Source organism: Dermochelys coriacea, chromosome 6 (genome assembly GCF_009764565.3).
Source record: "Dermochelys coriacea isolate rDerCor1 chromosome 6, rDerCor1.pri.v4, whole genome shotgun sequence".
Lineage (NCBI taxonomy): Eukaryota > Metazoa > Chordata > Testudines > Dermochelyidae > Dermochelys > Dermochelys coriacea.
This window is the reverse complement of record NC_050073.1, coordinates 53,129,815-53,157,284: the sequence shown is the minus strand read 5'-3', so window position 1 is coordinate 53,157,284 and position 27,470 is coordinate 53,129,815. Positions and strand designations below refer to the sequence as shown.

The 27,470-nt window shown below is 46.3% G+C and overlaps 2 protein-coding genes across 13 annotated transcripts in view; one reads left to right on the top strand and one right to left on the bottom strand.

Annotated features, from left to right (window-relative positions):
- Positions 1-16,204, top strand: part of TP53I11 (tumor protein p53 inducible protein 11) — a 43,606-nt gene extending 27,402 nt beyond the window's left edge. For 4 of the 6 annotated variants that reach the window (XM_043516377.1, XM_038406405.2, XM_043516374.1 and 1 more), the window contains exons 2-8: positions 494-583; positions 2,511-2,674; positions 7,605-7,663; positions 9,388-9,436; positions 9,861-9,957; positions 12,103-12,204; positions 14,215-16,204. In XM_043516377.1, the coding sequence (XP_043372312.1) occupies positions 2,546-2,674; positions 7,605-7,663; positions 9,388-9,436; positions 9,861-9,957; positions 12,103-12,204; positions 14,215-14,348 (570 nt within the window). In that variant the 5' untranslated portion in view covers positions 494-583; positions 2,511-2,545 and the 3' untranslated portion in view covers positions 14,349-16,204. Of the gene's footprint in view, positions 1-493; positions 584-2,510; positions 2,675-3,081; positions 3,182-7,604; positions 7,664-9,387; positions 9,437-9,860; positions 9,958-12,102; positions 12,205-14,214 lie in introns of those variants that run through there. The other 2 variants (XM_038406406.2, XM_043516378.1) reach the window with 2 other exon arrangements.
- Positions 16,205-16,843: 639 nt separating this feature from the next.
- TSPAN18 (tetraspanin 18) overlaps positions 16,844-27,470 on the bottom strand; it is a 190,484-nt gene continuing 179,857 nt past the window's right edge. For all 7 annotated transcript variants that reach the window (XM_043516373.1, XM_038406397.2, XM_043516369.1 and 4 more), the window contains 2 exons: positions 24,609-24,692; positions 16,844-22,872 (listed from right to left, as the gene is read on the bottom strand). In XM_043516373.1, coding sequence (XP_043372308.1) covers positions 22,825-22,872; positions 24,609-24,692 — 132 coding nt within the window. In that variant the 3' untranslated portion in view covers positions 16,844-22,824. The remainder of the gene's footprint in view (positions 22,873-24,608; positions 24,693-27,470) is intronic.

Genomic DNA, 27,470 nt, shown 5'->3' with positions numbered 1-27,470 from the left:
GCAAGCCATGTAAACAACTGAAGCGCTTTCTCCATACCTGACACCAGAATAGCTTCCCTCAGCTAATACATTTCATCTGGGATATTCTGAACAGCCCTGTCCCCTTTTGACACTGGAGTTATGCCTCCACAACAGGTCCTAACATGGCTAGACAGACAATAGCCTTTTCTCAACCTAATGCACTAAAAAGAACAGTGTGATTGTGACAGTTTGGGCTAGCTGCCAGAGTCCAAACCCACCTGACTGCCTGGGTACATACTTGGGTGGCTAGCCTGAGCTGCCACCCATGCCTGCAGAGCCATACTGCTATTTTTAGCATGCTAGCTTGAGCACAGCTAGCATATCTGTCTACCCACTCAGAACCATATCTCCCAGTTGCAGTGTAGACGTACACTAGCTCAGATTCCACGCGCTATGGGAAAGTCTGGACTGAGTAAGGGACTTGCCAGATTAGAGTCCCATGCCTGCTCAGAAAAAAAATCTTTGTTTTTAGACCAAAGCCAAGATGGAATGAAGGAAAGTAAGACCAGTCTGATCTGAGAAGGTGCCAAGCAATCTTCAGTTGGAGCAGCCCTTGCTGTGTGTGAGTCTCTCTCTCCCTCTCTGTCTTGATTTTTGGAGGGGGTTTGTCTCTAGTGCTTTATGGAACTGTGCTCCTGTGGGACTCGGTTCTGCCAAGGAAAAAGAAGATTGGTGGGCAGTGGCCCTCTACACATGAGTTGCTCCCAAGGATGGGCTGCGTTAGGAGCCGCTGCAGAAGCAGGAAGGGAAGGTGAATGGCTGTCAAGGAGCTACTTGCCATTTGCCCCATAACCCATGCTGCAAGTAAATAAACAGGGCCCCACAGCTTTCTTCACTCCCAGCTGTTCCCCTAGAGTAACTTAATGTCCTCTATGTTGGGAAATACTGTGAGAAGATGCTAAGCTTCTGACTTCAGTCTGCCTCAGACATCACTTATACCAGGATGGACAAAGTGAGGCTCGCAGACCAAATGCACCCTGTAGTTTTTTCCATGAAATTCATGGCTGTCCTCTTTAATATAGAGGAACAGCTGGAAGACACCACCCATCCCAGCATGCAATGCTACACCAACCCAGATGGAGCACTGCATCCTGGGTTCTTTAGCCCCCATAGCCTGAACCTTGCATGTCTGTTAAAGATGAGGGTGGCTGAAAACTTGTATCAAAGAGAGCAGACACATGAAATCCTAGAGTCTGTCATATTGCCAGAGCTATCTGTCACATCTCCCCATGGACACCTAAAAGCTCAGGCACCCCTGCCTTCTGCATTATCATCCTCTTTACACATTCTCTCTCTCACTGGGATCCCCTCAGAAATCACAGAAAGATAGTCCTTCATTTATGCCATCAGACCTCATGGTGAGATCTCAGAGGAGACTGATATACCCAGGACCTTGCTAATGTGGTCTATTCATGATCAGCCCAGAGGGGTCAGATGAGTGAAGCTGCAGGCCGCTTAGTACTTGGAGCACTTAGTACCAGCTAGCCCAACAGAAAGTTTTGGATTGGCTGGGCTCCCCTTCCTTCTATCCTCTGGAGAGAAGACAGGCTCCCAGTTGATGATAAAGCTCTTCCACCCACTATAATTAGGAAGATAAAAGCACATTGAGCAGAGGTTTAATTGGAGCAGCCATGAAAAGAATGTTTATGCTGGAGGTTTCTTCTATTGTTTTTGAGTCACTTTTTTGGCTTCTGAGGAAACTCAAAATGTAGAATTTATTCTCTGTGGACAGAATTTCCTTGGGTCTTTGATGCAGTTAGAGAAAGGGAACTCTGTGGATGCAGCTGCTACTGCTCTCTTGTCTGAAATTCCTTAATGAATGGCTCCCTGGAGGTTACCAGTGTGAACTGGTGATGGGTCTCTGTTCCTGTGGGGACATGTGTCCACAAGTTTAAAACAAAACAAAACAAAAAAAAACCCACTACCCACGCAATGGGCCATGTTGTGCTTCTTGCATACAGACACGGTGGAGAGGCCAACAAGTGAATGGTCCATGGTGCCAGAACTTCCTGGGGTTGTAGAAGGAGTTGCTTCTGGTCAGGGAATTGGAGGGGAAGCCAGTTTGCACTGTTGCTGCCTGTACTTAACTTTTTCTGGGGCTAAAGGACATCAGCCCCTAATGTCAGGCTGGCACTGTCACCAGCCCTAAAGTAACTACATTAAAGCCCCAGAACCTCCCTTTCTTTGAGCTCTGGTGCTTTCTTTCAAATGGGTACAGAGGTAACAAATAGGTAGAAATGCTCCTCATTAGTTCAAAATGAACTAAGAGTCCTCTGTCCAGCTGTGGACAAATCTGGCCTGGCCTGTCATGAGAACAGCAATGCCCCACTCTTGTCCATGGAGGATACCAACTAATTTTGGACCCAATCCTGCCAGGTGCTAAGTGTCTCCAGCATCTTTAATGGGAGGATGCTCAGCCCCTCATAAGGGGTTTAAACACCATGAGAGATGCTCCTTGTCAGCACTTCTGACTTCCTCTGTCCTTTCAGTTTCTTCCGAAGCCAGCAACTGCACTTGAGTCGCCATGGCGACCAAGCAACCCCCCCCTCTAATGAAGAAGCATAGCCAGACGGACCTGGTGAGCCGACTCAAGACACGGAAGATCTTGGGAGTTGGAGGGGAAGATGATGATGGGGAAGTTCATAGGTCTAAGGTAAGAATCACCCCCACACACTGTAATAATGTAACACTATTCTGGGTGTATGGAGTGAGGAAATTGAATGGTCCTAAACAGAGAGGGCAGGGGTGTTCTTGGCTGCCCCACAGCAGGGAAAAGTGGGATTGAAAGAGCCTTTTACAATGGGTCAGACATCGGGTGTCCCTGAGGAGAGTGAGAACTGGGGAACTTGCACCACTCTCCCACATTGTGCCCCTCGTTGACCTGTCTCCACACAAAGAAGGGAAAACTGGTTCCAGGCAGTGCAGGGGGCTCAAACATGCTGGCTTTACTTGAGCCAAGCTGTTTTGGATGGGGAAGGGAAAGAGGAAAGGGCAGTGCGGGAACAACTTGGCAACCCATCTCTGAACCCCATGTTCTTTGTGGCAGGATGGATGTTGGCAATGGTCTGGTGACAAAGACTTGCAGGGAGACCTGTGGAGGTCAGAAGTTGGGAGATACTCTGCATCAGGAATCTCTTGTGGCATGCAGCTAAATGAAAAGGTTACTAAAGAGACATTTCACTGCCCAGGAGTGGTCAAAAAACCAGAAATAGCAAAGACCAGATAGATAATGGGATGAGGCTCAGCTGACAGCTCTCCCTTCCCCTGCCTGAGATAAAAACAAGTAGGTGGTAGTAGGGAGGAACCCAAAGCAAAATCCTCACATCCAAACACACCCTATACTTTGGGGAAATTCAAATGTGAACCATGCAGGATGGGCCAAACCAAAATTCTGGATTGGTATTTGGACTCTGAGGCTCAGACCTCTCTAGCTGATTCAAGTTGAACTGAGAGCAAGATTGGTTTGGATGGTGGGGCTTGGTCCCTGTCCTGTGGGAAGGGACTAAGCAAAAGGGATGCCTATTTCTAAAAACTTTTGTGAATGTAGAATAACAATCTGATCAGTGAAGCAACCTGAAATGTGATGGGGTGAGAGGAGAAAGTAAGATACATGAAGAGGGCAGGAAAGGAAGACAACAGAAGTGTGTTTAGGGGAGGGGAAATGGGAAAACATGCTCAGGGCAAGAGAAAAGAAGAAACAGATGTCCAGAAAGGCAGAGGACCGGCTAAAAACTAGGCTGGGATCCCTGAAATCCTAGCATCTGCTTAGCTGCAAGATTTAGAATAGCCCATCACCCAAATCACTGGAACACACATCCAGTGAGAGCATGTATGTGGGGGCTCGGTGACCATTTTGAATTTTTCACTGTCCTTTGGGGCATCAAGCCCTTCAGGAAGTGCTTTGCATCTGAGATGCAGCTACATCTGGTGTGGCATACATTAGAATTGCAGCTGTGGGTGGAATTGCCAGGCCTCTGGGGGTGGCAGGGCCTGGAGTTTCAAGCTGCTATTCTCACCTTGTTAGAGATAATGCTTTATAAATTTGGGAATATACATAACTTTGTGGGTGGTTTTATATTCTCTTTGAGAACACAGTCAGACACAAACATCCATCCATTTCTCCCCCCCAACCCCCTGTGCTCGTGCTGATGCACACAGGGCTTCATCTCTCTCTCTCTCTCTCTCTCTCACACTCACACACTGTATTGCTCATACAGAAACTGAGTTCTCCATAGTAAGCAGTGCCTGTGTAAGAGCAATAACATAGAAGCTTTTGACAGGGAATTGCAAAAGCCAGAGACTGCAAGACACTGAAGAGCAGGGATTGACAGTCGCTTGAAGGAATTAGTCATTGGGCTTGATCCTCAGTTGAGCTCGTGCTGAGTTGGGGAGACACAGGTGGCTTTAAGATACCTCCCTGATATCAGGGCCATATGTCAGGCTGATTCAGCCCCATAAGTCAGAGCAGCCACAGGAATGGTCACCCTAGGGCTCATAACATTGGTCCAAGATTGACAAAGGAGTACATTCATCCCCCACCCCTTCTCACCTCTATCACTCCATATTTCCTTTCTAGACCTGCCCTGGAATGCCCCATATATGGAGGGGAAGTCAAGGGGCCTTGGGTAACTTTATATCACTGAGCTTCCCCTCCATTAGAAGAACCCCCGACTTGCCCCTTTAGGAGTGTGTCACTGGAGCTGCACAAAGGGGACTTAGTTGTGGTCGAGTATCTGGCCCATAGTCTTAGGAGTTAGAGATGGAAAAAGACATACAGTATCAGGTCATTTTCATTAGATCATTGTCCACTTCTAATTCTATCTGGATCCTTTATCTAAATAACTTTCAAAATGTTGGAGCTAGGGAAGGCCTGTCCAGTTGGTCAGATCTGTTCAGACTTGCTCAGTTGACGCTCATTAATGTGAGAGGCAGGTGCAAATCAAAACCCCCGATACAAACCCACCCAACCCTTTGCGGGTGTTCACGGTTCAAATCCAGCTCTGAACTTCACAAATGACCCTCTGTTTTGGAAGAGCTGAATTGGATTGACTCACACAGCCCATCAAAGCCAGTTCCTGATTCTAATTTTGCAAGTTGAATTCAACCAAGTGTTTTGGAATCCTTGTGAGAAGTAGCAAGGAAGGAAATGAGCATTTGTCAATTCTTGAGGCAGAATGGCAACACTTCCTTGGGTGGGAACCTGTACAGGAAAAGATCCCTTGGAATTGGGTATTTACAAAAAAAAAAAAAAAAGTCTGATGCCTTGGTATGTCCGGTGCAGAGATATATAATTAAGTTTGTCTGGGGCTGAAAACAAATCTATGCGTGTAAAAGGAAAAGATAGTCTTGGTGTATTGACCAGGGGGTGAGATGTGCCCAAAATGCTAATGGAGACTTAATATCTGACAGCCGGCTGGACTATAATGGGAAGGGATCACTGACCTCTCACTCTGGGTCCCTTCCACCTCTACTTTAATTTCGAGAATGCTGCGGCTGTTTTCCTCAGACTTCTGTAAATCATGGAGATGAGCCATCATGGCAAGAATAAAGCAGCAATTTAAGCACTGTGCACTATGCTCTTCGCTCTTCTGATGTGCTAAGGCTGGCTGTAAACTGCTCTCACATTAATGGATATGAACACTGTCTTTAAACTATTAAACCACTGCTGGAATTTTATTGTGAGGGCATCCATTAGGTGACTTTAAGCTTGCGCTTTATGCACACAGCCAGTCAATCCACTCGGCATAATCTGATGCAGATACCTCAGAAATTAGTGCAATTATTTATAAGACACTCCTGGTGCCCATGGAAGATTGGGTTACAAATGGATGAATAGTCATGTTGTGGTGTGTTTAAATAACCCTCTTCTGGAAGGCCACCTCAGCCTAGTCTTTCCTGGGAACATTTCTATCCTGCTGAGAGTTGTCCCTGAACACCTCCTGGGACTAGTCTGGCTCTGGAGGGTGGGGAAAGAGTACTTGCATAAACTTGTCACAGCTATAAGTAGCTCTCTCTGGCTCTGAGAGCCTCCCCCATGCCTTTTCCTTATGTGCAGGAAATGACACAGAATGGAACGCAAAGCTGTTTTTTCCTCCCCAGCTGACCATGCTGGCTGGAGACAGGCAGGAAGCTACTCAGGGCTACCTGTGTCACCTTTGTTCTCATTTTCTTGGTAAAGGTCTCTTTCCTCTGCATAGTGCCCCGTTGTTGTTGTTGTTGTTGTTGCTTTGTGTGCCTACAGGGAGGCCTTTCTGCTGTGGTTCTCCTTTAATCTCCTAAATGATCCATTGCTGGGCTCCTGAACAAGATGGAAACCTTTGGGGTTTGCTTTCTCCTCCCCCCACATCTATTGACCTAAAACTACTGAACTTTGGCTCCCTCCTCTGCTTCAGGCTCTGGAGCCATGCTAGTTGGAGTAGGTGATACCAATCTGATCCCCTTTAGGAAATGGGACCTTTGGCTCTGTGCAGACAGGCATTTATTCTAACTGTATTTTAAATGGCTGCCTGCCAGCAGGATCCCCACTAGAGCCGAGACAGTTTGATATCCCCAGGAGAGTGGAAGGGACTAAGTGCCTCACATCCGAGATACGCTAGGCAACCTGTAACCAGCCTCTCTTCTGCTCCCATTCCCTGCTTCCAGTCTCCTGCTAGTGCTCATTTACTTCTACTGGCTCCTCGGGTGTTTGGGAGTACCCCATAAATCAGCCATACCCATTGTCAGGATACCCCCCATTTTAAATTCATGGGAACTGGCCCTTTGGACTCTTGAATGTATCTGAGGATGTGTGCTTGTGAGTGGTGGAATTTGAGCATGGTATGGAAAAGACCGAAGAGCCTTGAGTGAGATGGAGGCACCTTGGTAACTGTGCAGGCAAACATGGCTTCCATTCTGCAATCAGCTAAACTCCCATCCTGCCCGGGACATAGAGAATGTTATTTTATTGGGGTTAGCCAGAGTCTGATAGTGTGAAATCACCAGAGGGAATAGGAATAATGCTGGGGGTGGGGGAAGTGGCCTGTCTTGTCTGCCTGCATTAATCCATAATTCCTAAGAGTGTACAGCTCCCCATACCCTATATCTGGTTGGTGGTACCCCTAGAAGAGTGGCTCTTGAACTGTGGTCAGAGGATGCTTCCTCGTGGTCTACAGAATAGAACACTTTAAGGGGAGTGGGATCCATGAGGGGGGCTGCTTCTAGTGAAGGAATGCATCTACAGAATGGACATGTTGGAGAATCATGGCCCCATGCATATTTCTCCACAGCCAGCAGCCACCATCTGTGTAAACAGACAGCTACTCCCTCCCACCCATAAGAGGAGACCCTCAATCACACCTTATTTCAATGAGAGGAGAAGGGAGGGAGTTTCTTTATAGAGGGTGGGGCTCCAAATAATCAAATGATCCTTTGGGAACTTACCAAAGGGGACCAACCGATCTAGATGAGGGGGAAGAGATTCCACCCAGAGGTAAGATTCCCCGTAGGGTAGGCTATGTGTCCTTTCCTCAGGCTGATGGACATTGTCTGCAGGAGCTTGGGGATAGGCTGTTCAGACACCTCACATGTTCTCATTTGAATTTCAGATCAGTCAAGTTCTGGGCAATGAAATAAAATTTGCTGTGCGGGAACCCTTGGGGCTCAGGTAAGTTTCCATGGAGAGTCTGAGTGATGAGGCTTGTGAGATTAAGGGCGGACTTGGGTGTAAATATTTACCTGAGCTGCTGCCTTCTCCCCACTCCCATTTGCAGCCTTGCATCCTCCTTAGCCTTGCTAGCCACAGAAGGGTGCACTTGGGGTTCCTTGTCAACACAATGGTCAGGGAGGCAGATGCTTTTTATAACAAGGCACCTGTGCTGATGAGCCCAGGTGGCTGTACAGGCATTCCTAGGATGACCCTGAACAAGAGGGGCTCAGGTGGACAGGTGCCTCACCCATGCAGTATGTGTGTGGATGTCTCCTGTGCAGTAGCGGGTGTACTGAGTGACATCCCCTTTGCCAATGGGTGGTTTGTGTCCCCTGTGCTGGGTGGGTGGGCAGGCAGAGTATTACACTTCGACAGTATGTACAGCAGATTTCTCACTTGTGTGAGGCATGGTGACATCCCTACCTCTTTGATGGGCCTGTCCCAGTTGTATGCTATGTGGTGGTATGAAGCATCACTCACCTGTGCAATGCAGATCCTCCAAGGTACTTAAGCATCTAACTTCCATTGAAATCAAGGGGAGGTAGGCACCTAAATTCCTTTGAGGATCTGGGCATAGGAGTCACTCATCTGTGGGGTGTCAAGTGGGGACTTGCACTCTTGTATGGTGTCTACGAGGGTCTCCCCTGTGTTCTAGAACAGAGCCCCTGGCATTAAACATCTGGGATCTTATGTTGGGTCTCTGCCTCCGTGGTTATCTCTGGGCTCTGAATGTGGATATAGCACCTTTAAATACAAGGGGGCAAACCCTGCCTTTTGAGCTGTTGCTGAGCCACTGCTTGGCGGGGGGGGGGGAGAGAAATCTCCAAGACCAGCTGTGGATCTGGGAATTCTGTCACAAGGCAGTGTCCCAGGTGTGGACTGGATGCGTTGAGTCTAATTCATGTGTCCCAATGTGCATTGGGGCCTCCGTTATGAGAGGGGTTGGTGTGTGTGTGTGGGAGGGGCTGTTTTTTGTTGTTGTTGTAGAAGAAACTTTTAGGCCACTGAGCAGGTTTCCTCCAAGAACATACTAGCTAAGGGACTACAAGGATTTGGGAGATCATGCAGCCTGTTGGCTACAAGCAGAAGCTTGTAGGAAAGGTTTGCCAAATGTGTCTGGGTGGGAGTCTTGAATAAGTAAATAGTGGGGCTGTATGAGCTGATGAGTTTGGGGGTAAGTTGCGGTATGCCAGGGGTTCTAGGCTGGTCCTATAGCTGATGGGAATGTCCAGTTAGGTGCCCAGCCCTTATTGGCTATTAAATCAAGTCTTGTGACTATAGACAAGCCTAGAAGAGGAGAAAAACTGAATGTGCAATACCCCAGCCCATTTAACCTAGCCACTGAGGCCCAAAGGAGATCTGTCCCTCCTCCATTGTGCACCACTGAAATCAATCATGCCCCAAATGCCCAGCTGACTTGAGGCCTTTACCATCTACCTCAGTCAGATGCCCCAATCTGATTTTGTTCCAGCTAGCCAGGAAATCCCTTGGTGGTTATCTGTATTCCATACTGGTTGCTTCTAATCAAAGACAGTCTCTCCATCCACATAAAGAATTCCCTTTGCCCTATATCCTGGGTGGGGGTGTCCTCTGGGATATACCTGGGGCCACCCTGCTTGGGCAGATGGAAGAGTGAGGGTGTGGGGAATCTGTGCCTCTGATCTGTGTTTCTTCCCATGCAGGGTCTGGCAGTTCGTCTCTGCCATCATATTCTCTGGGGTCGCCATCATGGTAAGTGGGAGAACCATTCCCAGAAAGAACCCAACCCAGGGCTGCCAAAGTCATGACCTAGTAATCTCCATGGCCATATGCATCATCGCTACCCTCCAAAAGCTGCTACCACTTTCTCTTCCTGGCCTGTGATCAGCTGTCTCTTTTGTAATGGGTTTTACCAACAGCTTCCCTGACAGGTTGTTCCTAACACCTGAGTCCCAGCCTCTAGTAGCAGGTTCATAAAACCACAGTTGGCAGCAGGGGTCTCATCTCTCTAATCCCACCCCCCACAAGTGACCCAAACACATGTAGAACCCCTGTTCTACAGTATGTCTCTCCAACCCAGGGGGAGCTGCTGCTCTTCTACTTTCATTTTCTTCAAGTGACCCGATCTCATGTAGAGCAACTGAGATTCCCTCAGTCTCCTTCCTGCTCCTTTTAGGCTCTCACTTTCCCTGATAAGCTCTATGATGCCGTCTTTGAAGAAGAATCCATCAACAGCAAGACTCCCATCAGACTGTATGGAGGAGCCCTCCTCAGTAAGTAATGCTGAGACTGAGCTTAGAGATTCAGTCTGTGGGACTAACAGGGAAGATGTTGAGAAGCTCTGAGTGAAGACTCCTAATGGGGAGGAGGAAGGAAAGCTCTGTACCAGACCTAACCTTAGACCTGGGTAGGACAGAGCCAGGCAATGTCTAGGTAAATGCCCCTTCATCAAGTGGATTTTTTTGTTTTTGCAATATGGTCCATCCCTCCTAGCTCTAGGATCAAGAAAGCCCCCTCCCTTCATACTGTCTCTAACATTGTATTGCACAGTGTGAGGGGAGGAGATCGCAAGTTGCCAGAAACTCAATACTAGACTGGAAGGGCCATGAGTCAGAACTAGTTCAGCAGGAGGGGATGGAAGACACAAGGCTAGATGGCCCATTTAGCCTTGATGCAGAACATGGGGGTACTGAGCTAGGCAAGACACTGGCCTGTTCCAGTGTGGCAGTTGCCTTGTCCCTCTGAGGCTGGAGTCTTTGGGGGAAGCAGGGCTGCCTCCTCCAGTGCCATGTTCTGCAACCTCCAGCCCTGGCAAGCATGGAAAGATCCAGAACACTAGTCGGCCCTTTTTCAGTGCCCTGTGGGGAGGAGGAGGCGGCGGCAGCAGCAAAACTGGAGGGTGGAGGAGGGAGGCTTAGGGAAAATGTAATGCTAGCAGACTTCTCTTGGAATGACAATGAATAGATTAAAAGCAGCAGAGTCCTGTGGCACCTTATAGATTAAGACTTATTGGAGCATGAGCTTTCGTGGGTGAATACCAGCTTCGTTGGACGCAGTCTGTTAGTCTATAAGGTGCCACAGGACTCTTTGCTGCTCTTACAGATCCAGACTAGCACAGTGACCCCAATGAATAGATTGGTTTTATGGAAGTTTAGACTCAGGGTGGCATGTATAGTGGGGAGGGGAGAAACCTGCCCGGCAGCCTTTCACTAGCACTAAACTAACCCAGATCCATACCCACAAGGTCTGATCACTCTTTGAATCCATCTCTGGGATGCTGAGAATAATGGACAGAGGGAGTGATGGCTGGAGAGAGAATCATAGAATATCAGAGTTGGAAGGGACCTCGGGAGGTCATCTAGTGCAATCCCCTGCTCACTCCCCAATTTTTGCCCCAGATCCCTCAATGGCCCCCTCAAGGATTGAACTCACAACACTGGGTTTAGCAGGCCAATGCTCAAACCACAGAGCTATCCCTCCCCCTCTGCTTATGACAGTGGGTCCAAGTGCAAGGTCTTTGTTTGTTTTTTAAATGGTAGCAGGAATCACCCACCCACCCACACTACTGTTCCTGGTAGGTAGCAGAATTGGGGGTTCTGGTACATATGGAAACCTGTTCTCAGCTTATCCGCTGCCCATCTCCTCTCCTTAGCCTGTAGCAGCACCCGGTGGTGCAGAGTGGAAGCACAGCCTGCTCTTGAAAATCCCAGTGCTGTGATACAGCTCCCCTTTATGTTGGAGCAGACAAAGGGAAACCAGAGGCCAACAAAAGTCAGGACAGGACTTCTCACTCTCTCAGTCCCAGGGCTGCTGAACAGTGGTGCTTTCTGGAAAAGGCATGAACATGACTCAGAGCCATGCAAGGCAAAAGGCTTATTACTGGAGTTGGCCTATTTGAGATCTGGATTTTGGGAGAGGGAGTTTGGCAGCTTGGTGAGTCATATGGGGTGGTAGGCACGGATCTGCAGGTGGTTCTTCCATACTGGGATGTCATGAATACCTGTGTCCCAGTAAACAACCTCTTTGACTCTGGGATTGTTCACAATGAGTCGCTCTGATCCCCCTCTCCATCCCATCATGTTTGTAGTGTTTGCATTTCTAGTGCATGCATTACCATATTATCTAGGTGTGGTGGAGACCATCTTGGTTACAGGAATCAGGCTGGGGCTCTCTAGCAGTGTCAAGCCTGGAAGGTGGATCCATCCAAATACATTGCAGTAACCCCGTCTGTAACTTTGGGCCATCACGGTAGATTACACAGAGCTGTGCTGATGGAATTATCATGCCTATGAGTGTTAGCCCCATGAATTAGTTGTTGTTACTTCTGAGATTCCCCATAGAGGGGTCTCTGAGCTGCCCCTTTCTCTTGCAACATCTCTCGGCCTGTGAAGCAGTTTTTCTATGTGCTCTTGTCTCAGGTCTCTCCCTTATCATGTGGAATGCCCTGTACACATCTGAGAAGGTCGTCATCCGTTGGACCCTGCTGACGGAAGCCTGTTACTTTGGGGTGCAGTTCCTAGGTGAGTAGCTCTACTGGAGGGTGCAGGGGGGGGGGGAAGCAGAGTGGATTGGCCAAGTGATAGGCTATCCCTTCCCCACACAAGTGCCTGGGAGGAAGGGAATGCTGTAAATGGCACAGCGGTATAACTTGCACTGATTTGGCATTCAGTGGGGGAAAGATTCTGCTCTTATTTACATTGGTTAAAATCTGGAGTCCCCTCATTTGAATTTAGTGGTAGTCTCTAGACTTACTGTAGTACAGCAGAGACCATAATTGAGCCTCAGGTGTTCAGCGTGAGTGAAACTTACCCAGTCAAAGGGCTGAAGAGAGAGGTTACAGTAGGAGGCAAAGTTGTTGATGCAGTCTGACACTTGTGGAGTGACCATCACCGTAATACCCAGCCCTCCTGGGCACAGCATCTGCCACCTTGCTTCTTACATGGTTATCCACAAACTGTGCAGTAAGGGGGCAAAGAGGGCATAAAGTACTACAAAGTCACAAGAGGAGCTTTAGGCCAGTGGGGTCCCTGACCAGCCCAGGAAGGGTTTAAATGCCACACCCTGCATCTGTTCAGGCCCTTTCTGCAGGCTACTGTTGATTGTTCCAACAACTTTCAAACAGTTCAATATAAATCCAATAGCTACCTTATCCCCTGACCCAGGGACTTCCTTGCCAGAGCCTCTATATTCCTGTCAGCTCTTCCCCAGGTTGCCTATAGACCATTTGCCTGGGAAGCAACCTGTTTTCTATAGCAGTGTCTCTCTCCCAGCCTTGGCAGACATCAGCTGCTCATCATTCACCTGACACCTCCCCAGCTGGGTCTGATAATACCCAGTACAGGCCCAAGCAGCTGTTCTGAAATAGGCTCTGCCTCAGAATAGGCCTGGTTGCTCTCAAGAGTGGACTAGGCTGCTACAGTAGCATGCCTGTGGAAAGTGGGAACAAAATAAATGACTGCACAAGGCAGCAGAGAATCAGGCTCAGGATCTTACATCCTTCTTGCTGTTTCTTTTTCCACCACCCTCCCCCTCTTCCTTCTACATGGGCTGGAAGTTACATTTGTGAGCACACCTATGGAATGCCATTGGTCTACCTACCTCTATTTTGCCATACATGCCCACTTTGCAGCCCACTTACCCCAGGCACTTCACAGCAAGCTGGAGCGAAGTTCTGCAATTAGGTCCCTTGATTATGTGGCATTCTGGTGTGGCAGACTGGAAATTCTATGGTAGCTTCATTTACTTTAAAATGGAGGATTTTTATTACATGAAATATGAAAATGAATAAGACATGGGACAACATGCTCTGATATTAAATTAAATTAAATTTTTTTTTTTTTTTTTTTACACTGTTCACACATGGTTTGCAATATGCCACGGTTTTTTGCCTAGACATCACATTGACTGCTTTGTAGAGTGGCCATGGGGGAAAGTGGCAGGTTCTGGCAGGGCATAGCTGCAACTTGTTACCTGCTGGAAGGGTGTGTTTGTGAGAGAAGCACATTTTATTAATATTTCTGCTCTGAAAAAAATCAGCAATGAAATTAATAAACTCACTATTTAAGCTGTCAGCTGTAGGTTTCAGAACCAACACTGAGTAAGATATTTCAGGCTGTCTGCCTGAAGATAGAGCTTTCTTTTCTTGTTCCTAAGTGAAATTTTAAATGATTATTGGTCTAGGGCAAGGGATAAATGCCATGGCAAATTCTGAGACTGAAATTGCACAGTACATGGGACACTGTCCATACCCCATATGTAACTTACTCCAATGCTGAATGTGGCCCCAGTATTATTTCTTTAAGCTATATAATCACAGTTACTTAATGAGTCAGTGAATGTTGTTGGGAGCAGTGTTAGAAGCAGACAAACAGATTGATGGACAGCAAGTGCAAGGTTGTCTTGTAGTTTTCAGGATGGATAAATCCTATTTGAGAATCTTCACTAAAGGGCACTAGGGAACTGCACTCTATTTAAATGTACTCTGTTATTTCACTATCAACCTATGCCTTGTCTCCCTCCTTCTCCTTCAGTTACCACCATCACCCTTGTTGAGAGTGGCCGGATATCCACAGGTGCCATGCTCCTCCTCGCCAGCCGGATCTTCTTCATCCTTATTACTGTTTACTATTATTACCAAGTTGGACGGCGACCCAAGAAAGTCTAATCTGAGGCTTTCTGGGGGAGGGGGGTCACGGTTTCTGTTAGTAACTTTGCATTTTTTTTGTTGGTCCCTTTTTGTTCTAAAGCAATTACCTTCTTTTCCACTTACCAGCATGAATCAGTGTGCAAACCCAGTGCTGGCACCATTGCCATATGAAGTGCAGGGGGAGAGTGACCCCTGCAGCCCCTCCCCCATCATATTCTGCCTAGAAAAGGCAAGTGAACACAGCAGGGAAGGCTGACAAGCTGTAAGGACCAGTCAGGCTCAGGGACAATGGAGGAAGCTGTTCAGTGGAATCACAAGTTCAGAAACCTTTTCAGCAAAGCACAAAATGATAGGAGCACACACAAACTGAATCCCAAAGGGGAGAGGAAGCAAAGGCAGCCAGCCAAGGACTCAATCCAGCTCCTGTAGGCTTGGAGCTGTTCAGTTGTCTTGCTCTCACACCTCAAGCCTTGAGCCTTTCTCCCTTTAGTGAGTAGATTTCAGAACTAATCTGGGCCAGCCTCCTAAGGCAGGGCTGCTGACACAGCTCCAATCAGGTAGTGTTGTGGTTTTTAGAGACAACACCCAATGTATTTACTCTGTGTTGACAGATGCTATAGGAATGCAGGACACACAGAGTTAAATACAGCAAGAAAAGAGGGTGGTATCTTTAGTCCCTTTTCCAACACAGTCCCGTGAAACTCAGCCAAGCTACATCCAAATCTTGTGTGGATCTCTTCAAGGGAGAGTGGTGCAAAAGGATGGAGAAAACACTTGGGTTTCATTAGGGGATACATGTAAAGAGCTGTTGAATAGCCTCTAAGAATGAACAAGCCTCATTGTCTTGGGAGTTTGGTATATGGTCTGGGCTGCTGCTTGTATTTTTTTTTTCCTCAATTCTTATTGCAGTAGTTCCCCTGTGAGTAAGGCTAGTGCGTGCTCTAGCATAGAGCAGCCAATGCCACTTTAACCAGTCCCCTACTTCGCTCTAGATGAGGCCATGGTTTAAAATACTCCCCTTATGTCCTGTCTTTGCTAGAGCACCTATCTTTGCTACTGCTTGTGGAGCTGTATCACTGTTAAAAGGCACGTCAATGAGGACTGCAGGGGGTAAATGTGTGAATCTTACTCTAGTAAAGTGAGGGACTAGATGAGCCAGCTGGTCTTCTCCACTCCTAATGTACAGGTACCAATTTCCTCTTGGATTCAGCAGAAAAAAGGACCAAATGCTGAGGTCTTGTCTTCAGGATCCGATTTGGCTGGGATAAAGAATGGCCGAGCAGAGAAAAGTACTTGGTATGCCTGGAAAGGTTCAACAGGACTTCACTGTTCCCTGACCATTGCCTCCCATTGCTCTTGAGGACTTAACCCTGGCTCTATTGCACTGATTCTTCTATGCTTCTAGTGACAATCCTGGAGAAGAGAGTACCTTCCCCCCCCAATGCTTTCCAGTACTATGCTGCTTGTTCTCCACTGGACTGAAATCTGAAGGATTAGATAGATGGCATGGACTGATTCATGCACCAGCATGAGCTATTGGGCTGAACCAGTCTGTGCATAGGTGTAGAGCTGACAGACATGGAATGAACATGGGCAGGCTCCTGCCTGCTGAGAATCAGAACTAAAGTGGCTGCTGAAGAACATTAGGTTTAAGGGCCACAGTAGCCAGAAGAAAAATCCCTGATTCAAGTTAACATGGACATTCACAGTAAAGCCTAGTGCATCTTCACTACAGCTCTCCCCCCAAAGCCTGTTTACCTGCTTCAGGTGTTTATAAACAGCTGCATGAACTTGGTCTGCTTTGTGCATTGCAATGGCTGGGTCAAGTAGGAATACTGAAAATATTGGAGCTGTTACTAAATGTGATGACTGGAGGGAAAAAAAAAAAGCTTGATAACCTCTTGCTGCACTTAGCCTGAGCCTAAACTCTGGACCCTAAGCTACTTGCTAATGGTGCAGGTGTTATAACTCTCCAGCCTGGCCAGTAGAAGATAGTGTATATAGTTAAAATTCATCATGATCCTCAGGGGTACTGTCTAGAATGGATCCTGGGTTAACTTTATTTCAGCAGGAATAGGCAGGCAGGAGAACAGTATCTATCTTGGGGGGGGGGGGTAGAAAAATGCTGCCCCCAGCATACACCACTGGCAACCACAGGGGAGCTTGTATTAATCAATGCAGCATACCTCAATAGGCTTTAGCTATGAACCACTGTCAGAAGCCCCCACCTCTGAACCTGAAGCCCCAGCCCCCTTCCCTGGTTCCTGGATGGGAATGTTCAGAACAGGGTTTTGCTGCTCTAATTTCAAATGTTTGAGCAAATGGGTAACTGCCACAATGATTCTGTCCTCTGGTGTGTGTTGCCCCCTCAGTGAGCTGGAGAGAGCAGAGAAGTGGGGGTGGGGAGGAGGGCAGCTGGCTCTGAGTGGTAATTCAATGCTAAAGGCCTCCTCCCAGGAAGAGATGGATAGAATGGAGCATTAAAACCAACCTACTCTTCAATGCTCATAGTGTTTTGTTTTTTAAATCTTGTAACCAAGCCCTAGTGGTGCCCTAGGGACTGGGGCAGGGAGGGAAGAGTAGGGGAAGTCATTTGCAAATTAGTATGCTCTAGTGATGAGGACTGAGAGCATATGGAACATGGGACCACATGACAACTGTATGGGTATATTTAGATTGGAGCTGGAAGGTTAGATAGGTCTGAAGAAGCTGGCTAGCCCATGCTGCTGTAGCTGCACTTCCAGTCAGAGTATGAGCTTGATCAACTCTCTCTCTCTCTTCAAGCTGCCGTGGGGCTGTCTCGGGGACTGGAATTTACACCTTTCAGCTCTAATGCAGAGATCCCTGTCTGAGAAGGGGTGTATGCAATCCTCCCTAGCAATCACTAGTTACCCATTGACAGATGTACTCCACCAGTAGGAATAGCTGACCCCAGAAGGGACGGTGAGAGGGATCAGGGCTGGAGCACTGTGGCTATCCCTAAGGGAATGATCCAGGCAATACCACACAGCACTGCCAGAAGCTTATAGCTAGCAGGGAGTTGCTGCTTCACTTTGGCCTTTACTGGGGGAGTTTACAATTGTATTTTAGAATTAAATCCTCCAGCAGAGAGGAACCAGGTATTAGTCACTGCTTGGGGGTTCCTTCCACTCTATAAAGGTAAGTTGGGCAGCAGTGGCAGCACCTTGCTGAAATTACACAGGGATTGTGCCTAGAAGCATGAGGACAATTGCTGAGTGGCAGCATAGGCTAGCATCCAAGAACACATTTGGGAGACTAATCCTGGCTCTGCCACTGCCTAGCTAGATGATCTTGGCCGAGTCATTTCACCTCCCAGCTGTCAGTTTCCCCATCTATGAAATGAGGATAACGAACCTGACTTGCCTTGGGGGTGGGGGAGGGGACAGCATTGCAAGGTGTTTGTACAGCCCTCTGCACAGCAGAGAAGTATTCTCTAGCTGACTGAGCTCTGAACAGAGATGAGCCTGCAGTTACAGAATGGGTTTCTCCAAATGGTTCCTGTGTCTGCAATGGGCAGAACCAAAACCTTGGATTCTTACAGCCCAAAACTTAAGGTGAGGGAGGCTAAAAATTCAAGCAGGTTCCTTACTGACCTCAAGGCAAGCCAGCATCGGCACTGGGGAGGAGAAAGGCTCTCAAGTCCCACTACCACTCCCTGGGTCAGCCAGCTTTTCCTGTCTTAGGTTTTTTGGATTCAGTTTATACCTCATCTTATCTGAGTTTATTCCTCCTTTGGTGAGAAAGTGACTGTACTTAACAAAAGAACTCCAATCATGTCAATAGTGAAAATTAAAGATGTCCCACAGCACTGTCACAATACCTTTATTTTTCTTAAGAAATGCACACAAACTGTGCAGAATGCTTCAGGCTCATGTTCTGGTTTATATTACAAAAAATCCTTTCAATATAAAAAGCATTACAATAGGCAATAAAGGATAAATTAGCTCCACTATCTATTAAAAGGAACATTTACAATTTTTAAAATAGATTTCAACGTTCTTTCACACACAGGCTGTTTCCCAGGCACTCGCAACCGTAATTTAAGAGTTAAATAATCACCCCAGAGGGGGTGGACTTACAGAAACAAACTGCTCTAGATAATTATGTGAAAGGTGCAGGGGCTCTGGGCGTCATTCTACAGCATGGGGGCTAACACTGTGGTGACTCTATACAAGTTGCTTTCCTACACAGATCTCTCAAGTGAGGAGTGATTATACCTCAACACCCTGCCCCAAAAGAACTCAAAAGGGAAAAAAATTTTTGTTCCTCCTGGCTAGAGCTCTGGGAAGAACAAGACCCAGCATTGTTGATTATACAGCATGAGACCACAGACAAAGGCAGTGATACATCATGGTGATCAAAAAACAAAACTTGTGTCTCTCACAGTAACAAAGGATCCCCCATTCTGGAGTCTCCTTTTCATTAAAATGCCATACCTCTCCCCAGCATTTCAGATGACCCAAGATGGCTGGAACCTAATTGAGGGGTTTGTGCATCTCTTAACAGCCGTCTCCATTTCTTTATTGGAGGTTGCTGCTTTCTGGATTCTCGAGTGTGTCTCAGGACAGGATGAGAATTCAAAATGATCTTAAACTGTAGAAATACTCTGAAGTAAATAGGATGAAATTCAATAAGGACAAATGCAAAGTACTACACTTAAAAAGGATTAATCAATTGCACAAATACAAAATGGGAAATGACTGCCTAGGAAGGAGTACTGCAGAAAAGGATCTGGGGGTTATAGTGGATCACAAACTAAATATGAGCCAACACTGTAATGGTGTTGCAAAAAAGCAAACATCATTCTGGGATGTATTAGGAAGAACGTTGTAAGCCAGACACGAGAAGTAATCCTTCCACTCTAGTCAGTACTGATAAGGCTCTTCTACAGTACTGTGTCCAGTTCAGGGCACCACACTTCAGGAAATGTGAACAAATTGGAGAAAGTCCAGAGGAGAGCAACAAAAATAATTAATTAGAGCTCTAGAAAATATGACCTACACGGAAAGATTGAAAAAATGGGATTTGTTTAATCTGATGAAGAGAAAGTGAGGGGAGATAGGACATGATAATATCTTCAAGTATGTAAAAAGTTGATAGAGGAAAAGGACAAAAAGTAATGGTCTTAAATTGCAGCAAGGGTGATTTAGGTTAGACTTTAGGAAAACCTTCCTGTCAGGGTGGTTAAGCATTGGAACAAATGACCTGAGGAGGTTATGGAATCTCTGCCATTAGACATTTTGAAGAACAGGTTAGACAAACACCTGTCAGGGATGGTCTAGATAATACTTAGTTCTGCCATGAGTGCAGGGGATTGGACTAGATGACCTCTCGAGGTCACTTCCAGTCCTACATTCCTGTGATTCTAGCCCTTTAAAGAGAGGATATGAAGGTTTCAGCAAGAACATCAGAACGGTGATACTGGCTCAGACCAAAGGTCCATCTAGCCCAGTATCCTGTCTTCCGACAGTGGCCAATGCCAGATACTTCGAAGGGAATGAACAGAACAGGTAATCAAGTGATCCATCCCCTGTAGCCTAAGGGGAGAATGGGGGTAGATGACAATTGCATAACAGGGGCAGGGAGGACAGAAAAAGGGAAACAAAGGAGAAGAGAAGAGGGATGTATGGGTGAGATTAGAGAGAAAGACAAGATGGAAAAAAGAAAAGTTCTTTTCTATGAGAGAAAAAGGGTCTCAGGAAGAGAATAAATACATGGGGGGAAGGCTAGAAAAAAGCCATGACAGGAAAAGAATGGAGGGAATTAAAAAAAAAAGTGATAAATAGGAAAACCAAAGGGGAATAAGCCTGGAAAGGCAACATTTAGGGGTTGCTATTGTAGTTATCCCTGTTCTTCTATTGGACTGTGCACATGCTGACAGACTCCAGTCTGGAAAAGGCACACTCGGAAGAATGTCCTTTCCAGGTTTGAATCATATTCTTTGTGCTGTAAGCAGAGAGCTGTGTTTTTTGTTTTCAGTTACACAACCCTAGGCCAGGCAGGGCCTTCCCCTCCATCTGCTAAATTTCAAGATGTGATTTGGGCCAAAGGGAACCTTTCACAATAGAACAAGAAATTAAGGGAACTGAAGGGAGGACTCTGAAAGCAAAGGAGATGGGTTGCTCCTCCAGCCACCAAGAATTCTAGCTGTCACATGTTAGGCACCCAGCCAGAGATCCAGACACCAACTGACAAGAACAAACACTCTTTCCTGCTGTTTAGGGTGTTTTGGATGTTAGCTATTCAGATTTATTGCCAGCTACAGATTCTGGCTATTATAAGCTGAGTAATGGGGGTTGTTTTGGCTACTACTTCCTCCCCTTCCCCCACACCTTAACAACTGTGTTCTTTTTAGTTTTTTCCCTCCCTTGGGAATCACTTTCTTCAGTGTGCACAGTGACTAGCTCTTGGGGCAGGGTCACACAGCCTTTCCCCTTCATCTGCCTGTATCTAGAGAGGAACATCAATTATTGAGTCTGTCCCCATCCTAGTGGATTAGCACAATGTTATGACTCAGTTCCCCCCATGCACACACCTCTCGTGGTGGGTTGACCACTCAAAAACTCCTCCCACGCTAGACCATTAAGTGCAGCCTTTTTTAACTTTTTAAAAAAGTTTTAGGAACAAATTACAGAGCCTTTCAGCAGGTGCCAATACTGCCAGTTTTGCTAGCAAAGCCACTTTCCTTCATTATACAAAGGAGCAGAATTTAAGTCTAAAATGCATCAATAAAACTGCTCCTAGGGGTAATTACCTAGAAGCCCTTTCAATAAAAGTTTTAACACAGCATCTGAGGCCTTTCACTGTTCAATAGCCCTGCTCCATTCCATCATTTCTCCACTGCTGACTTCATTTGTGGGTGGGGACTGATTTTCTTCATGTCCATGCACAGATCTGACTGATGATTAGACTCATATCTCCAAGTGATTTCCACATGTCCTCAGAAACCCTGTATGTGAGGTTCTAATGTCCTATTCTTATCCTTCAGCAGCCTAATGCTTCACCCTGGTGCATATTAAGTCAAGGTCCTTTGCCAGCTAGTAAGCACGCCTGGTAGGATTCACCATGACCTATATCATATCTGCATGGTCCCTCCTAGGAAATCCCCGAGGACATGGGCCCACTTCTATCACTGTAAATGCTCCACCTGTCTTGGAGCCTCAGTTCTAGCCTTTGTAACGCTCGATCAAGGTCCTTATGACACTATTTAAATGTCAAAGTGGCATCTCAATGGAGGAGACCTTAATAATCCCGGAGGCTATGTTAAAATCACTTTAGTTGATTCCACTCTCTTCTCAGCCCATTGGGACAAGCTAAAGGGAAACTCAGATCATAAATGAAGTCACAAGACTCACAAAACAAATAGTGTGGGAGACAACTACAAATGGGCCCCTTTGCTACCAGTACCATGTTTGAGAATTCCCCACCTGGCTGGAAGAAACATTGGAACCCAGTGCAGATAATTAAGCTAACAAAGCGTTACAAAAGTACAAACTACAATTTTGCTTGTCGGAGTTGAGTGGCCAAGATTTAGAAGACAAAACAATATGCCCTTGCCCTGAGGGCAAGCATTAGCATCAGCTATTTTTGGCTAGACCAATCATTTTTAAAGGAGAGAGGTGTAAGATCAGGATTCAGGAACCCCTTGCTCTCCTCTCATAAAACACTGAACAGAAAACCAAAGTGACAGAGTAAATAAGGAAAGGTATGCACCAAACTTCTGATTGTATCTCAGCCCTCTCCCAGCCCCCATTAGAGGAGGATCTTCCTCGTTTCCCACGGGGTCACCTTATCCCCTGTGCTGGGACTCCAGGGAAAGGCACACTCCACTCCATGTGGTCCAAGGGTTCTCCTGGAGGTGTTAAGTGATGGGAGTTGACCCTCCTCTACTGAGCCATTTCCTACAGCCATTTCCTGGCTGGCAGTTAAAACTTTAGACCAGAAATGGAAATTAGTAAACAACGGCTGCCACAGTTTTCTGGATATCAAAAGCCATTTTTTTCTGGTTGTTTGAAACTTGCCTGACCTTTACACCCATGTGCTGTGGTTGACCTGCTTCCTTTGGGTACTGAATCTAGCCCCTGTGTTGCATTATACAGTTCTTCTCTTTCTTCACTATCTAAAACAATACAATTGTGAATATACTAGGCAGTGTCCTGCTCTGATGGGGACCATTTCAGTTGCCTTCCCTCCCACCCACCCTGCAAGCGCCATCAGTCTCTAATGCAATTCATTGCACTTCTCTCCTGATCAATGTCTGTGCAGGTTGCTCTGGGAGAAGGTAGGTGTGGCTTAGTGTAGTGCATAGCACTTCAAAGTTCCCGCCCCTGAAGTACAATCCTTTTGGTCATTCATATATTACAACCCTTTTTTGTTTCCATTTTGTTAAAAAAAAAATAAAGTTTTCCCCCCTCTTTTTTTCGGTCTTTCTTCCAAGTACATAGGAGCATCGCAGTTGCTCAGGGGGCACCTCCTACTGGATCCCTCGAAAGAGACACATTGCAAAGATCATGGCAAACAGCTGGAAAAGGATGAGAAAGAAAAGGACAAACAAAACACAGCCATCAGCCATATCTTACAAAACAGTGAAAAACCTTTACTGAGGCCTAGGGCTGCCCTGACTTAATATAGACTGAATGAGGAGGGGGAGCTCTTCTCACGCCAGCCAGGGTAAAAGAGAAGGCAAGGCATTGCTTACCCAAGCCTGGGAGAGAAAAGGGTTTTAGCAGAGGAGGAGCTGCACCCTTCTCCACACTTTCCATTACTTTAAACCCTATTCCCACCCACTATCAACAAAAAGAAAAGGAGTACTTGTGGCACCTTAGAGACTAACAAATTTGTTTGAGCATAAGCTTTCGTGAGCTACATGCATCCGATGAAGTGAGCTGTAGCTCACGAAAGCTTATGCTCAAATAAATTTGTTAGTCTCTAAGGTGCCACAAGTACTCCTTTTCTTTTTGCGAATACAGACTAACACGGCTGCTACTCTGAAAACTATCAACAAAAACACCCTTGTGGACGATGGCTACCACAGCAACCTGGGCTCTTTCCAAATAGTCTGCAAGTGTTCTGGGTAGGGTACACTGCTAATCTGCAGGGCTCCCACTGCCCACTCTGCACCCTCGCCTGCAATGGAGCTCACTCTCCAGCCAGGGAGTGGAATGCTTTGCTGGTCCCAGTAGCTGCTGCTCCCTTCAGCAGGAAGGCAAGCCACCCTCACTCCCTGAAACTCCCCTCTAGAGATCCAGGTGCATCAGCCCCACCCACATTGCCAGTGTATCAGGAAACCACATGCCAGAGCCCTCGTGACAGTGTCCCAAAGTAGCGTCATGTTCAAGTAGGGGTGACTTTCTGATGGAAACCTGGCTCTGCTTATGTCTGCCCCAAAATGCCAAATACGGATGCTTTCTATAATGGAGATATATGCAGTGTTGCCAACTCTCATGATTTTGTCATGAGTCTCATGATAATTATTGTTTTCCTTAAAGCCCCAGTTCCTGGAGTCAAATGGATATGTGATGATTTCTGCCTTCATTCCTAAAGAAAAAGCAAGTTTCTAGCCCTTGTGGAGAAAGTCTCAAAATGTGACCCCAGTTCACCAAGGCTCAAAAAACAGAAGGCAAATAAAAAAAACCAGCAGAGCTATTGTTTTTACAAAATTTTAAAGCCAATCTCATGATTTTTGAACATTTGGGGTTGGCAATACTGTATATGTTCATAATCTCAGGCCACTATAGTTTCAGACTTTATACAGATGCCCCTTCAAAAGGCACAGTTTGAAACATATTAATCAAGATGTGCTTCTAGTTATCCCCTCGGACCACATGGTTGTGTTACTATTATCCTCTCCTCCAGTGGTCTGTGACATTCACTCATTTCATCTTGTTTTAAGCACTTTAGGGCAGGGACCATCTCTTTTATGTGTCTGTGCGGCAGAAACACACAACTGGGCCTGACTGGGGCCTCTGGGTACTACTGGGAAAAATGCTGGATTCCTTAAAGCTTCTTATGGGCCTGTAATTTTATACCAGGCATAACGCCAGATGGCGGTGCAGGCTTGTATGACGAGGGATTTCTCTGCCCTGCATGCAGATGGACAGAAAATCCAGCCCTTACTTACTAGTTACTCTGAACTATAATCTCCTGGCATTTTGATGGGGAAGGGTCCTGTTGAAAGGTGAATGTGCAGCTCCTGTCCATGCTACTGGCTGCACTTGTATAGATACTGCATTTTTAGCACATTAACAGCTCCGGTACCTCAATGGCCAAAATGCCAATGGTGAGAGCTCCTGCAAGGTACACATAGGTCTCAAAGGAGTTCAGGATCACAGTGTAACAGCCCTAGGAAAGAATAAACCATTGTGAAAAACAGACAAGCAGCAGTCCCATTTGTTCTACAGACATTTGCTTATGACCCTTGTTTGTGTACCTGATGCATGTCAGACCCAGAAACCAGATACATGACCTCCAGTCAACAGACAGTGAATAACAGAGACCCACTCCGTGGGACCTTTAGGGAGGACAGCCCTTGGAGGCTGAGGCTGCAGTTGATGGGCTTGGCTAACAGAGCCATAACCCATCGCTAACCAACACTGGTCATAACCTTCAGCAAGGCAGACAAGAGTAGCACTGGAGAAGCCTTCACACTGCAGCAGGGATAGGAGAAGTTGAGATGGAAGGGTGGACAAAATCAGATAGTACAACACTGGATGTCTTCCATTATTTAGGCTGGTTTGGTTGAGGCTTCATTTTACAGCAGGGTTTAGAGGAGGGGACCAGGAGTCAAGGTTCCTGGGTTCTATTCCGAGCTTAGGCAATAATTCACTGAGCAGCCTGGAGCCAGTCACTGTCTCTGTTCCTTAGTTTTCCCATCTGTAACATGAGTCAAATCATACTTACCTAACATTCTCCTGAGGGAATTAATGCTTGTTAAGAGCTCTGAGATCCTTGCATAAATGGGAACACTGAAGTGTAAAGTAAACCTTATCATCCTAAAAGTTATTTATTGTCATTCATATTAATTATTAGTATGATGGGAAGCATCTGTAAAAGCTACAGTAGAGAGAAGAACTCTTCTGGGAAGCACCAGTTTATCCAAATCTCAGTTGTGCTAGCCCACAAAATCCCTCAACAAACTAGCAAATTGGTTGTGTGAAAAGAAATAGGGACATCAGAGTCTGTGCCATAGAAACGTCCATACCTCCTACTGAACACATACATAAATGCACACTCACATGTGCACTCATCCATGGACATACTCTCTCAGTGTACACCCACCCACACATCCCTGCAAGCACACCCTTCCTCCCTATCCATGCATGCACATAGACGGAATCCTGAATTAATCACCTAATTTTTATCTTCTTCAGAAATGGAAAAAAAGAATCAGTGGCTTTACTGAGCATGTCATGGATTCTGGTCTCAACCAGATCCTTCAAAATAAAGAGATGATGTAAAGGTCAACTGGGTGAAGAAAAATGAAAAAAATCTCAAACACCCATGGGGAGCACATTGCAAGCAAAACTGCTGCATGTCCTTATCAAGGGAAACTGTGCAATGAGCCATAATTCGGCAAAGACACTCGCAAGTCAAAGACTGGGGACAGCGGATGGAGTGCACACATGCATTTATATAGCGCTTCCTCATGCATTGCTGTATCTGACAGTGCTCTACAAGGGCTCAAGTGCTTTATTAAGTTCTTTGGCTAAAGGGCAGGGATCATCATTTTTAGTGGCAAATAACTTAGTGTGTGTTAACTGAGAGATCTTTCTCCCTTCTCACCATCCTCTCATTTCAGTATCCCTGACTCTCAAGGGCCTCATATTGTAGTGACCTTGCCTACCACCTGCTGTGGCTCTCTCCAGAGTCCATCAATGATGCTTCCCTACATTGGCCAAAAGAGCTATTCTGCAAGCCCCAAAATGAGATCTCTGCAAAATGACAATACAAGGCACTGTCAGGAAACCACTGGACCACTCCATCCTACTGGGCTTTGGATGGTGTTCTATACACATTAGTTGTTAAGAGACCTTGGAGCCAAAAGATGCATCTATACAGGGAGAATTAGAATGGATTTATCAGCAGCAATGCAAGTGGCAGTGTAAACAGGACTCAGGTGCTTTTACCACTGTGTTATATTTCCTCAGCCTGGACTGTACTGATTTTTACACTGCAGCTAGTACCAGTGGCAGCTACACTATTGTAGGAGTTATTATGCTACTGGCGCTAACTTTTCTAGAGTGGACAAGGTCCTGTAAACAGTTCTGAGCATCCAACCTTTTGGGTGCTTGTTCAAACACAACTCCAACTTTAACCTGAGGGCCTCCCATAGCCAGGGAGGCTGAAACAATTTGTATAGTGGGAGTGCTGAGAGCAATTGAACCAAACTGTAAACCCTGTATATGATGGAAACCACTTCAAATCAGGGGGTGTGGCAGCACCCCTAGCTCTAGCATCTATCCCCATAGCCCCCTTTGAATGGCCCCTGATGCTCAGTAGGTTCAGCATGCCAAGAAAAGTTTTTAACACAAACTGGGCCGGCATCCGCCTAGCAGCTCTGCTCGCCAAGAACTTGACTTTGGTCTAGGAATGTTTGAGCTCAAACAACATTCAAAGAACTTCCCTCCTCCTTTACTGGTTAGGACTATTTCTGACCATTGTCTCATGTGCTCTTTCTCCAGTCAATATGTTGCAATAACATACACAGAATAACAAGAATCTTCCTTTCCAAAAGATTGAAATGGGAATGTATGGACTCAATATGCTCCAGTGACACCACAAACAGAAATGCAACAATAGGAAAAGAGACATTTTTTGTCCTCTTTACCCTGTTTGTCAAGATTTATGTCTTTTCCCCTCTTGAGCGTTTGTTGCTTCTCTCTCCCTCTCCCTTGTGTGCTTGAGGCAATCAAATCTGGCAGAAGCAGCGTTGCAGCGTCTGCTACGATCTCTCACCCAGACGGGGGAACAGCTCACAGACTGGTTCTAAACTCATCTGCAATCTGCTGTTAAGTGCTGGAAATGGAACCAGTGCTGCTTAGAAGAGGGAAATGAGACAGCAGTATCTCATACAGTTCAATTGTCCCATTAATGCTGGGTGAAAACCATCAAGAGCCAGCC